This window comes from Chelonia mydas, chromosome 4 (genome assembly GCF_015237465.2).
Source record: "Chelonia mydas isolate rCheMyd1 chromosome 4, rCheMyd1.pri.v2, whole genome shotgun sequence".
Classification (NCBI taxonomy): domain Eukaryota; kingdom Metazoa; phylum Chordata; order Testudines; family Cheloniidae; genus Chelonia; species Chelonia mydas.
The window spans coordinates 92607176-92621818 of record NC_057852.1 but is presented as its reverse complement, the minus strand read 5'-3'; the positions used below and the strand labels follow the sequence as shown (position 1 = coordinate 92621818).

Below are 14643 nucleotides of genomic sequence, written 5' to 3'. Positions count from 1 at the left end.
CACTGAAAAGTAGTTTTCCTCAAAAGTTTGATACAGTTTAGAAATATATGGAGCCCTATGCAAGCGGTCTGATTGCAGACATTAAACTGTAACTTAGGTTAACAATTCTGGCCACATGTGGTGCTCCATCAGTGAAAGGGCTGTCAGACAATTAGGTCACATTCTTTCTGTTCCCATCAGATGCAAACACTCGTGTCTCAGAGTTCAAAATTTGCTTTCATGAACTTTTTCTAATATTTTCTTCAAATTCACTATTTTGTGTATATATCTGACAGTAAACTCATTCACTATAATGTTTGCAAAAAGTGAACACAAAAGGGGCATAAACACAGCCAAAGTAGATTCGACATTTTGATTTGGGAAAATATTCACAAAACACATGCTTTAATCTAGGCTGGTGTAATTTTAAAAGGATCTTTGTGATTCAAATATTAATACGCAATTTAGTATTCTGAAAATATTGCATGATAACTGCTAATCCACCTAATATAATTAGGAAAATACTTCATTTATTTCATTCACAGATTAGGAAAATACTTCATTTATTTCATTCAAATTTATAAATTTGAAAAAGTAGCTACTTTAAGAAATGGAACAAAGATGGCCTTTCACAAAGAGCACATATTACTTATGAGCTCTACTATACTTAATATTATTTTTGAAGACTTTCTGATTTATGTACATCTGCTCTGAACTTTCCCATGTTTATCTTTTCGTGCCTGGTTTCCTCTTGCCACTCCCATGCCTTCTTTGTTTTATCATTTCAAGTTTAGTCATATCACAACTTGTGTTTTATATTTTCTTATAGCTGGAAACCCTGATCTTGCAAAAACTTTATGCACTGTGAATAGTCCCATCGACTTCAACGTGACTACTCACACTGCAGTAAATTAAGCATGTGTATAAATCTTTAAGGGATTTGAACCACAGAATGAAAATGTTGATGTTTATGAAAAAAATATGCACTAAGCATATTCTGACATAAAAACAAAGAGTAACTGAATGATAAAAGACCAGCACGTGTACAGCAACAACCTACTTCCAATGCATATGAAAACCCTCAACTGCTTTCTCAAGAGAGTAAAAATACAAAGGGTAGGCCTGAATCTCCACTGCTTAGCACTTTGTTTAATCAATTAGACATGTGTAAATGAGAGTACCTGTGTGGTTTGGTGTGTGCAGTGTAGTTGTAGTCGTGTCAGTCCCCGGATATTAGAGAGACAAGGTGGGTGGGGTAATATTTTTTAATGGACCAACTTCTATTGGTGAGAGAGTCAAGCTTTTGAGCAACACAGAGCTCTTCTTCGGGCCTGGGAAAGGAACTCCCAGCAAAATGCAAGGTGTAACACAGGGGTAGGCAACCTATGGCACATGTGCCAAAGGCGGCACGCGAGCTGATTTTCAGTGGCACTCACACTGCCCGGGTCCTGGCCACCAGTCCGGGGGGCTCTGCGTTTTAATTTAATTTTAAATGAAGCTTCTTAAACATTTTAAAAACCTTATTTACTTTACATACAACAATAGTTTAGTTATATATTAAAGACTTATAGAAAGAGAACTTCTAAAAACATTAAAATGTATTACTGTCACGCAAAACCTTAAATTAGCGTGAATAAATGAAGACTTGGCACACCACTTCTGAAAGGTTGCTGACCCCTGGTGTAACAGATTGTTGAACAGAAATAGTTAGCACATACTGTAAGGGATCATTCAAGGTAGAGTGGCCCATTAATATCTGTAAGCGTGTCGGCGGGTGTAACTCTCCCTCGCTGTCAGTCTCTGAGGGAGGCCATGCCCCTTTGCTGACACGCTCCTGAAACCGCAGTCTAAGTAAAGGGGGAAGTTAGTTGTCTCCAGCTCCAACCCTTAGGCAGGGTAGTGCCGCAAATAGTTCAGGGGCCCAGACCCTCAGCCAGGGCGGGCCACCACACAGTCTATGGCTTGAGCCCTTAGGCAGGGTAGCTGCGAGTGGTTCGGGGGGGGGGGGGGGGGCAGGCCCTCAGCCAGGGCAGGGCACCAAACAAACAGTCTAGAACACAGGTAGAGGTTAGGCACTCAGCAAACAGTTTAGGTGGCTGGCAGAGGTGAACACCACCCTAGTTTTTTTTCCTGGCTCTGGTGGGGAACAGACAAAGGCAGGCCTCTTGGCCTAAGGAGGGGGAATACTGCCACTCCAAGGAGGGTGAGGGTGGCAGGGGTAGGAGGACGCAGGCCCTCCCGACTCCACTGTGTCCCAGGCCAGAGCCCTAACAGTGGCAAAGTGGTCTTGCCACTGGGTCAGCAGGGAATGTTGGAATGCTGCCTCCCCTCCCCAGCTCTGTCTCCCCTGCTGCAGGGGGGAGGGGAGGGGAGGGAGGGAGGGGCTGGCATCTCCACTTGCCCCCCAGCACTCCACTTTTTTGACAAAAGTGGGCATCTGTCCCATTTGCTCTTCCCAACTGATCAAGGCAGCAAAAGCAAACAGGACAAATGCCCACTTTTGGGGGGGGGGGGAGTGGGAAAACCCCAGGAGGGAAGGGACAGGGCTTAAAAAAGGGACTGTCCCAGCCAACAAGAGACGTATGGTCACCCAAGCCTAGTGGGCAGGTAGTCCAGATCAGCAGTCAAGAGTTTATACGAAGGTCCAAAAGCCAGGAGATCCAATACGAGGGGAAGAAACTTGGGGAAGTTAAGTATGAAGCTGACTGTGAAGAGTTACAAAAGGACCTCACTAAACTGGATGACTGAACAACAAAATGGCAGATGAAATTCAATGTTGATAACTGTAAAGTAATGCACATTGGAAAAGTAATCCCAAATAAACATAAAAAATGATTGGGTCTAAATTAGCTGTTACCACTCAAGAAAGAGATCTTGGACTTGTGGATAGTTCTCTGAAAACATCTACCCAATGTAGAGCAGTAGTCAAAAAAAAGCTATGCAATTATGAAATAGCAGACAAGGAGTTATTTGCCATGAAGTCTCCATGTGAGAATTGGCTACACTGCCTGGGGGGGGCCAAACATCCCATCCTAGTTTTAACTGACCATAAGAATCTAGAATATCTATGATCTGCCAAAGCACTGAATCAGCATCAGTTGTGTTGGGCCCTATTCTTTTCAAGATTCGATTTCATAATCATGTATAACCCAGGCAACATGAATGGCTAGGCTGATGCCCTCTGATGAAAAGGGGAATACTATTCAGAACCCACTAACCCCAAAGAACTGCCACCTTACACATTAAAACCACACGATTTAATTTGTGGGTCTGTAGCCTCGGACTTCCTTACCATGCTTTGAGCAGCTCTCCCTAATGATCCAACACCACTATCCCTGGGTCAATAACCTCCTCTATATCAGTGGCTCCCTATCCATCCCCAGGGGTTTTCCAAGACTGGAAGAGCTGTGCATACATCGTGATACCGCTTAGGCAGGTGACTTTGGGCAATCCAAGACTCTGAGTTGTAGCCCACTTGTTCTGGTGGCCACAAATGCAAGGTGACATTTGGTCCTACATCAGGTCCTGCAACATCTGTGCTTGCACAAAACTCCTCTAGAGCAGGACTTTTGGCCTCCTGATGCCAACCTGGGACCCTTTCCTGGCCCTGGTCACATATTACCCTTGATTTTTATAGTGGAACTACCCGAATCTGAAGGCCTAACACCATACTAACTATCATGGACCAACTCACCAAAACAGCCAATTTTGTACCATGCACACGTGGAAACTACTGCATGCCTTCTAGTTACACATATCTTCCACCTCCATGGCCTCCCAAAACATCTTACCACAGACTGTGGCTTCCAAGTCATATCCAGGTTCTGGAACGATGAGTTTTCCCTCCAAGATGTCCAGATCATGCATCCACCACACATTACCCTCATATGGATGGCCAATCAGAAAAGGTCAACCAGGTGCTTGAACAATAGATTGACAAGTAGGTAGGAGTGATGACTGTGTATTAGATATATAAGTAAAGCATGGCTAGAATGCAAAGCCTACAGGCTGAGGCCTGTAAGATTTTAGTTTAGCCATAGTGGGTCGTAGGCTTAAGAATGCTTGACATGAGTGGTTTCAGAGTAGCAGCAATGGACTGTAGCCCACAAAAGCTTATGCTCTAATAGATTTGTTAGTCTCTAAGGTGCCACAAGTACTTCTGTTCTTTTTGACATGAGTGAGTAACTTAGGAATAACCATATGCCAGGTAGGTTAGAAGATTACTGTAAAAGATGAGCCAATAGGTGATGTTATGGAAAAATAAACCGCAATGTACTGTTCAAGACCACAAGACGCCTGATTGTAACATCATGGAATGTCCTGTTCTGATTGCAGGTTACCATGGACACATGTTGTGTGTAGATGCTAATGAGAATAAGAGGAACTAAGATAACCTATGAAAAATGGGGCACCCAAATATTCACGGGGTGTAGAAGTACAGATAAGGAAAAGAAGGTTGAAACTCCAATGTGTGTGCACAGGGTGTTAAGCATGGTCAGAACAACAGTATAAAAGAGGTTCCCTGGTTGGGTAAAAGTGGGAAAACCCCAAAGGAAGACCCATGGGAAACCCCAGCAGGAACCACCTCTACCCCTGGTTCAAGTTCAAGACCACGAGACATATCTCGTCCATGACAGCCTGGACCCCAAATGCATAGAGGGCCCCTGTACTATCTGATCGATTGGGACAGTTATGGACCTGAAGAATTCTCTTGGGAGCTAGCTCATCATGTGCACACCCCTGCAAAAGTATGGACCTTCCACAGGAATCATGCAGAGAAGTCTGACCCCGTGGATTACCCTAGGAGATGGGGTGGCATCAGGCACCACCAGTCTTGATCCCAGGCCTGGGCAGCTGCCAAGCAGGAGCCTTACTCTGTATATCATCATGTTGCAAGAACTGATGTGGGAACTGCTGCTAATATCCCCCACTCACACACCAGAAGCTACACCTGCTGATTCAGTGGGGTCAGATGACTAACAGCAGATGGCTGATTGGACACTACTGATCATAAAGCTTCCTATTCCTGTCCCATCCCTTTTCTGAGCAACTAGTTGCTAGGCTTGTTGCTGCCCAGACTGCTGAGACCAAGCCCGCACCTCCCTGCCTTGTTCCTTTTCCCCATATTTGTCCCTATTCCTGTGACCACACCTTGTTCCTCATTGCTGATTCAAGCTGTGACCCTTGGCATGACTTCTGAGTCCCCCTTTGACCTTTGGTGTGACCATGACCTGACCCTACTCCTGACTCTCACCAGTAGGTCAGAGAGCTCTCCTTATGGGCCCTAACACCTATCATATTCAAAATGCAGTTTTCTGTTAGTCCCCTGGACAGACCCTGACTAGATTACAGGCGCTCCTCACATCCAGCTTGGTGACTAACCAGGCCATTCTTACTTGGTCTATGAGCTCTGGGATCAGGGGTAGTCATTTTTGCATGGTAATTTTATTTAGGGCACAGTAGTCCATGCACAGCCTTAAGGATCCATCCTTCTTTTTAATGAAAATGACAGGGTCTCTGACTGGGGAGGTGAGTGTCGGATAAAACCCTTTTTAAAATTCTCATGGATATATTCTAATTACAGAACTGCAGTGAACAAACTGAAATTACCACAGTTTTTCCTTTCTGTTTCATAAAGCAAACTGTTTGTTTTTTAGTCGCTAGGAACAAATTCAGTATCAAATTTCGAAGCTATAATTAGTTTCAAAAATAATTATAAATTCAATTTACTTTCCAATACCTGGCTGAAAGGTTATCTTTTTAACTACCTCCTTTAATTACAGTTGTGTAATGTTTATAAAGTGTCAGAATTTTAATGAGAGTTTGCTTTCAAGAGTTCATAGAATTCCATTACCCCTTTCCTTTACTAACCCTTTTTGTACTAAGTTTAATCTCACGCAGGTCACACTAACAATAGTCACAATAGACTCAACTAACTCTGCTGCCCCCATCAGCCTGGGAAATTCATCAATGCTACAAACTACTGACCTTACCCTAAACCCATTTGATTGCAGGCCAGTTGGCTTAACTTTTCTTGCCACTCATCAGCACAAACATGGTAGTCAGTAGCTGACCTGTGAATAGTCAGGAATGCCAAAGAGCTTGTGTTTTTAGATAGGGTCACTGCAAAGAAAAAGAAAAGTAACTTAAGTATTTCTTCAGCTAGTTGGTATGCTGTTTGTTACATTGTAAATATAAGAATACTTTCAAAAGTGTCTTTGAGTAATGCAAGATCCAGTTATTTTTTATCTCCTCTATACTTTATGAAGATTTAATTCAAGAAAGAGGCAGCAGTGCCCATCAGACTCTAGGTAGTCCTAGACAAGACAGTACGTAAGATAACAAACAAGAGAGACATCCTGAAGTTTAGATCAAACCAAACCACTTTAATTCATCATTTGTTTATATGGGGCCAGACTGACAGCCTAACTCATGTTGAGTAGTACCTTACTCCACAAGTAGTCCAACTGAAATCTATGAGACCACTTGTGGGATAAGGTGCTACTCAATATAAGAACAGTATCAGTCTGGCCCTTGATAAATTTATATTGCTCCTATTATGACTATATCAAGTGTGTTTATAGAAATGAAGAACAATCAATAGCTATTGACCACAAAAAAGACCATCCTCTGCCATTATCATCATCTCTTTCCCCAACCTGTTTATTGGCTTAATGTCTGCCTTTGTTTTGATCCTGCACAAGAAAGCTTCCAAATGGCCAAAAATGCACTGAGGTAAACTTAGGTGCCCCTACAGTACTACAGTTTGTGACAGGAACTCTTGACAGAAGGTTTTTTGTGTGCATTTTTCCCCAAATACATATTGTTTTTATTTAAACTTTGTACTTCTCACTTATTCCTGAATTTCATTCATCCGAACTCACTTAGTTATTAAGCATTTTTCATTCATACTACACTGCCTTTACCTCTCTATAAGAAAATTATATATTAATCTTTGATTCCTCCTTCTCGATACTTCTAACTCATGTTTATAGGACTTTTTGTCTCCACTGCCTAAGTAATTTTGATGGATGTGTGCACAATATATTTTCTCAGCAGTATGAATAAAGAATATTTGTTTCTCTAAACAACAGGATATCTTTCTGTTTTACACTAAAAATGTCATAAAACATCCGATTTCTTCATGGTACTGTATTACCTTCACACAGAGAAATAGATTAGCTTCAGGTAGCATCACATATACAGTGCAGCCAATTGCTGTCTGGTGGAGTTCGGGTATATGGGCCAGGACACCACAACACACACACACATCCTGCTTCCTTCAGATATTGCTATTGCTTATGTGGGACTTACATAATTCTTACTCAAACAGCCATGCTTTGAGAACTCTTATTTTAATAACACATAAAAGCATGAGGCCTTTTTATGGATGCTGGTACTGCAGGTGGGTAATAGCCAGGTTTCTCTGCTGACTGTCCCCTTTCTCACTTCCAGTGCATTCAAAATGGAGCTGCCAGGCTTATTTTCTTCTCAGCACCATTGAAGTCAATGGGAATTCTGACACGAAGTTCAATGAGTACAGGATCAAAGCCCTAGTCATTCTGCCCAGGTCACTTCTATACTTCAGTTTCTTCATTGCCTCTCTGCCTTCTTTTACAGCAGTCTCAAGACTCTACTCCTCACTTCAGAAGCTCTCCACATTTCCATTCAGTCAACATCACTTCTCTCATCTTATCTCCTCCTGCACCTTGCAGTATCCATACACTTGTCATCTAACCCTCTCTCTTTCTCCCTTGCCCACTGTACAGTTTGTACTGACTTTCATGCTTTCCTGGAACAGGCTCCTAGTCCAAGTTCTTCCAGCCCCACTTTGGAAAAATGTTTAAAAAACTCAACTATTTCATGACATTTACCATCCACAACATTACTTCCAGCCAGTGGCACAGATGAGACTTACCACAGTTCCATTCGTCTGAGTTGTCCATGCAGTCTAGCTGCCCATCGCACCACAGCTCACGTGGCACACAATCATGACTGGCACATTCAAGCTCATCTGCCTTGCAAAATGCTGCCAAGACAAACACAAATATTAAGATGATGATTTTAAAAATGGCTATCATAAAAATGCACACTAGGATCTGATTGGGTAAAGGCATAGGGACAAGTTCTGAGCAGGTTTATGGAGCGGGGGATAGAGTCAGCAGGCAGAAAATCTGTTCGGGGTGGAGAGGAGGACTCAGCTGGAGGGGATCCGTGGGAGGCCAGCAAACCTCAAAGGTGGGAAGTAGTGTCTGGAAATAGCATGGCCAGGGTACATGATTCAGTGCATCCTACCTACCGAGTTTCAACTATGATCCTACCACTAAAGCATTGGAGTCCTTCACAAACTTTAGATAGAAACTTTTTGTTTCTCACTTTTTGCTGGACTGCACTAATCCTAACCCAGACAGTTATTCTGTGTTGATTAGACATTCATCCTTTACCCTAAGGCCTGGTCTACACTACGAGTTTATGTCGGATTTAGCAGCATTAAATCCGAATTAACCCTGCACCCATCCACACAACGAAGCCATTTTTTCAACATAAAGGGCTCTTAAAACAGATTTCTGTACTCTTCCCCAACGAGGGGATTAGCGCTGAAATTGACATCGCCGTTTCGAATTAGTGTTAGTGTGGACGCAATTGGAAGGTATTGGCCTCCGGGAGTTATCCCACAGTGCAATCATTGTGACTGCTCTGGACAGCACTCTGAACTAGGATGCACTGGCCAGGTGTACAGGAAAAGCCCCGGGAACTTTTGAATCTCATTTCCTGTTTGGCCAGGCGAGCTCATCAGCACAGGTGACCATGCAGTCCCAGAATCGAAAAAGAGCTCCAGCATGGACCGAACGGGAGGTACTGGATCTGATCGCTGTATGGGGAGAGGAATCTGTGCTATCAGAACTACGTTCCAAAAGACAAAATGCCAAAACATTTCAAAAAATCTCAGAGGCCATGAGGGACAGAGGCTACAGCAGGGACGCAACACAGTGCCGCGTGAAACTTCAGGAGCTCAGACAAGCGTACCAGAAAAACAAAGAATCAAACGGACGCTCCGTGACAGAGCCCCAGACATGCTGCTTCTACACTGAGCTGCATGCAATTCTGGGGGGGCCGCCACCACTACCCCACCCCGTCCGTGGACTCCGAGGATGGGATACTCTCCACCATGGCTGAGGATTTTGAAGATGGGGAAGATGAGGAGGACGACGAGCTTGGGGAGAGCACACAGCACACCGTTTTCCCCGACAGCCAGGATCTTTTTATCACCCTGACTGAAATACCCTCCCAACCCAACGAAGCCGGAGAAGGGACCTCTGGTGAGTGTACCTTTTTTAATATAATATATGTTATAAAAGCAAGTATTTTTTAATGATTAAGTAGCCCTGAGGACTTGGGATGCATTTGTGGCCAGTACTGCTATTGGAAAAGTCTGTTAATGTGTCTGGGGATGGAGCGGAAATCTTCCAGGGACATCTCCATGAAGGTACTCCTGGAGGTACTCTAAAAGCCTTTGCAGAAGGTTTCTGGGGAGAGCAGCCTTATTCCGTCGTCCATGGTAGGACACTTTACCACGCCATGCTAGTAGCAAGTAATCTGGTATCATTGCATGACAAAGCCTGGCAGTGTACGGTCCCAGTGTTTGCTGGCATTCAAGCAACATCTGTTCTTTATCTCTCTGTGTTATCCTCAGGAGAGTGATATCGTTCATGGTAACCAGGTTGAAATAGGGGAATTTGATTAAGGGAACTTTCAGAAGTGGCCGTTCCTACTGGGCTGTTTGCCTGTGGCTGAAAATAAATCCTCCCTGCAGTTAGCCACACGGTGGAAGTGGGGGGACATTGACGCTGAGCTGTTCGCGTTTGACTAGCAGGGATCTTCCCTGATACCAGCCAGGCAGTGGTGGGAGGGGAAAAGCAATCATCCCAGAGAATTGGATGGGGGGAGGGGGTTAGTTTGGTTTCTGCTGCTGCACGTTAACAGGAAAACTGCAGCAGTAAATGGCCAACTCAACGGGCTTTGCTTGGTATGGGAAAGGAGGGGGCTGCTGTTATGAAGGTTGCAGAAGCCAAAAGACTATGGCTTACCATGGCCGCCTGCAAGCCAAATTCTGTTGCCCGGCCCTGCGTGTGTGATCTCTAACACCAAAGCCGCAGGCACTCAATATAAGATGCAAAATGCGACCTCGTACCAAAATCACATGTGCTATGTAATGTGAATAGTGTTGTTCACTGTGAAAGAGTATAGCCATTGTTCTGTAAAATGTATCTTTTTAAATACTTCACTCCCTTTTTTTCCTCCAGCAGCTGCAAATGTTTCAAGCCTCCCTCCTCCATCCCAGAAGCTATCTCAGATAAGGCGGCGAAAAAAAATGCACACGCGATGAGATGTTCTCTGAGCTCATGCAGTCGTCCGGCACTGACAGAGCTGTGTGGAGGGACACAATAGCAGAGTACAGGACAGTGGCTGATGAACGTGAGGAGAGGTGGCAGCAGGAAGATCAGAGGAGGCATGAGGAAACGCTGGGGATACTGAGGGATCAAACGGACATGCTCCAGCGTCTGGTGGAGGTTCATGAATGGCAGCAGGATCACAGACTGCCACTGCAGCTGCTGCTTAACCGCCCTCCACCCTCCCCAAGTTCCATAGCCTCCTCACCCAGACACCCAAGAACGTGGGGTGGGAGGCTCCAGGCACCCAACCTCTCCTCCCCAGTGGACAGCCCAAGCAACAGAAGGCTGGCATTCAACAAGTTTTAAAGTGGCCTTTTCCTTCCCTCCTACCCTCCTCCCACACCCCACCCGGGCTACCTTTCCCTATTTTTATAATCAATTAATAAAGAATACATGTTTTTTAAACGATAGTGACTTTATTGCCTTTGCAAGCAAGATGTGATCAAAGGCAGGAGGGCGGGTGGCTTACAGGGAATTAGAGTCAACCAAGGGGGCGGGTTTTCATCAAGGAGAAACAAATAGAAGTGTCACACAGTACCCTGGCCAGTCATGAAACTGGTTTTCAAAGCTTCTCTGATGCGCACCGCTTCCTGCTGTGCTCTTCTAACTGCCCTGGTGTCTGGCTGCACGTATTCAGCGGCCAGGCAATTTGCATCAACCTCCCACCCCGCCATAAACTTCTCCCCCTTACTCTCATAGAGATTGTGGAGCACACAACAAGCAGCAAAAACAATGGGAATATTGGTTTCGCTGAGGTCTGAGCAAGTCAGTAAACTGCACCAGCGACCCTTTAAAAGTCCAAATGCACACTCTACCACCATCCTGCACTTGCTCAGCCTGTAGTTGAACAGCTCCTTACTACTGTACAGGGTGCCTGTGTACGGCTTCATGAGCCAGGGCATTAAGGGGTAGGCTGGGTCCCCAAGGATAACTATTGGCATTTCAACATCCCCAACAGTTATTTTCTGGTCTGGGAAGTAAATCCCTTCCTGCAGCCGTTTAAACAGACCAGAGTTCCTGAAGACGCGAGCGTAATGAACCTTTCCCGGCCATCCCACGTTGATGTTGGTGAAACGTCCCTTGTGATCCACCAGTGCTTGCAGCACTATTGAAAAGTACCCCTTGTGGTTTATGTACTGGCTATCCTGGTGGTCCGGTCCCAAGATAGGGATATGCGTTCCGTCTATAGCCCCACCACAGTTAGGGAATCCCATTGCAGCAAAGCCATCCACTGTGACCTGCACATTTCCCAGAGTCACTACCCTTGATAGCAGCAGCTCAGTGATTGCGTTGGCTTCTTGCATCACAGCAACCCCCACAGTAGATCTGCCCACTCCAAATTGATTCCCGACTGACCGGTAGCTGTCTGGCATTGCAAGCTTCCACAGGGCTATTGCCACTCGCTTGTGAACTGTGATGGCTGCTCTCATCTTGGTATTCTTGTGCTTCAGGGCAGGGGAAAGCAAGTCACAAAGTTCCATGAAAGTGCCCTTACGCATGCGAAAGTTTTGGAGCCACTGGGAATCATCCCAGACCTGCAACACTATGCGGTCCCACCACTCTGTGCTTGTTTCCCAGGCCCAGAATCGGCATTCCACGGCATGAGCCTGCCCCATTAACACCATGATCTCCAAATTGTGGGGGAACGCGGTTTTAGAGAAAAGTGTGTTCATGTCCTCATCACCGCGCTGCCGTCGCCTCCTCGTCTGGTTTTTCAGGTGCTGGTTCTGCATACACTGCATGATAATGCACGAGGTGTTTACAATGGTCATAACTGCTGTGGTGAGCTGAACGGGCTCCATGCTTGCTGTGCTATGGTGTCTGCTCCTGCTCGGGCAATCCAGGGAAAAGGGCGTGAAACGATTGTTTGCCGTTGCTCTGGCGGAGGGAGGGGCGACGGACAACATGGCTTACAGGATTGGCTTACAGGGAATTAAAATCAACAAAGGGGGTGGCTTTGCGAGAAACAGAATGGCCCCCTCAAGGATAGAACTCAAAACTGGGTTTAGCAGGCCGTTGATTTCACGGAGGGAGCGAGGAGAAAATGAATACAAAATAAATCTGGTCTATTTCTTGTTTTGATCCAGTTCATCTATCTTTATACATCTTGCTGGCAGCAGACTGTGCAGTACGACCGCTAGCCATCGTCAACACCTGGGTGCTCGGCAGAAGACGGTGCAGTATGACTGCTGGCCATAGTCTTCTGCTGGCTGCAGATTAAAAGACAGTGCACTGCCGATAGGACTCAATCGCCATGAGACGAAACTTAAAAGGGAAATGACCTGGCTGAGTCACTCCCATGTTTGCCCAGGCACCCGGTTAAAAGAGCACCCAGGACTACATCGATGACGGTTACCAGTCATACTGCACTGTCTGCTGCCAAAAGGCAATTAACTGCTGCTGTGTAGCAATGCAGTACCGCATCTGCCAGCACCCAGGAGACATACGGTGCCAGTTAGCTGAGCAGACTCCATGCTTGCCGTGGTATGGCGTCTGCACAGGTAACTCAGGAAAAAAGGCGCAAAACGATTGTCTGCCCTTGCTTTCACGGAGGGAGGGAGAGAAGGGGGGGCTGACAATATGCACCCAGAACCACCCGCGACAATGTTTTAGCCCCATCAGGCACTGGGATTTCTACCCAGAATTCAAATGGGTTGCGGAGACTGCGGGAACTGTGGGATAGCTACCCACAGTGCAACGCTCCGGAAGTCAACGGTTGCCTCAGTACTGTGGACACACTCCGCCGACTACATGCACCTAGAGCATTTGTGTGGGGACACACACAATCAACTGTATAAAAACGCTTTCTACAAAACCGACTGCTATAAATTCAACCTAATTTCGTAGTGTAGACAAGGCCTAAGATACCTAAAATTCAGAAGTACTGTCATCGTCATTTCAGAGGTGGGAAACTGAAGCATGGAGTGGCTTGCTCAAGGTCACATAGGTAGTTTGTGGCAGAGCCAGGACCTGAACTCAGTACTCCTGCATCCCAGTCCAGTATCCACAAGATCATTTTGATGTCAGTTTGTGCTCATGTACAGTCCCCATAGGATTTTACAGCTACCCCATGCCATCGTAAAATCCTCAGGAAGGGCAGTCATGCAACTTTACCAGCCCCACTTTATCAGGCTTTCCCCCTGAGGCACCAGTGCAGGCTGACTCAAAGAAGTATAATTAGCACCATCATGCAGTAGCTTTAGTGACTCTGGCCCTTAGTTCTCATTAATTTTTTTATATGTCTTATTAGTTTATAGAGTGTATTACTGTACAGGTCAGGCATTTATTTACAACACTAAAAGACCCATCTTATCATACATCAAACAATCCACAATGAAAACCATAAAACAATGTAAACTGATACTGTCTGCTGTGACATTAACAGCCATGTGTCTTCAGGCCAGGAACAAAGGATGTAAACCCAGAAAAACAAGAACACACACACGCACGGACAAAATCAAGAAAAAGCTAAACCAAACAACCACGCCTCACATCATGCCCTGAAGCTCCCTAACTCTGGCTCTGGAAGGCCTCCAAGGGGAACGAATTCCAGAGGTAGAGAGCCCTCAGCTGAGAAGGGGGAGAAAATTCCAGAGGTAGAGGGCCCCCAGCTGAGAAGGGGGAGCAAATTTCAGAGGTAGAGAGCCCTCAGCTGAGAAGCTCTACTGCCATTCCTGAATAATTCATCCCCAGGACTGACAGCAAGAGTAGAGACGAAGGATGGTGCAATGGTTAGTGTGCTAGCCTGGGACTCAGGAGACCCAGATTCAGTTTCTTGAGGTCACAGACTTCTTATGTGACCTTTGGCAAGTCACTTAGTCTCTCTGTTCCTCAGTTCCTGTCTGTAAAATGAGGATAATAGTACCTCCCTATCTCACAGGGGCATTTTGAGGAAAAGTACATTAAAGATTGTGAGACATCATTCTACAGTTATGGGAACCATATAAGTAGCATAAGTACAGTAACCCAGCTGATCTGAAAAGCTGCAGTTTATTTTGTAAATGTGAGTTGCTCTCAGTTATTCACATCTCAAAACATTCAGAGCTTTAGAGACATCTTGACTTGTGTAATCTGTGCATTAGCTTATGGGTTACGCTGAGTTCAAAACTAGCTTATATGTGTTAAAATAAGATATAAGGGAGAAATGCAAGAAGCCTACAGGCCTAAACCTGTAAAATAGTAACTTAAGCAGTTAACATAAGGATATGAA

General features: G+C 45.2%; 1 protein-coding gene across 2 annotated transcripts in view; it reads right to left on the bottom strand.

Moving 5' to 3' along the window:
- CORIN (corin, serine peptidase) overlaps window positions 1–14643 on the bottom strand; it is a 308207-nt gene that overhangs the window by 38958 nt on the left and 254606 nt on the right. For both annotated transcript variants that reach the window (XM_007071024.4, XM_043544404.1), the window contains exons 15-16: window positions 7898–8008; window positions 5973–6102 (exon numbers count right to left, since the gene is read on the bottom strand). In XM_007071024.4, coding sequence (XP_007071086.3) covers window positions 5973–6102; window positions 7898–8008 — 241 coding nt within the window. The remainder of the gene's footprint in view (window positions 1–5972; window positions 6103–7897; window positions 8009–14643) is intronic.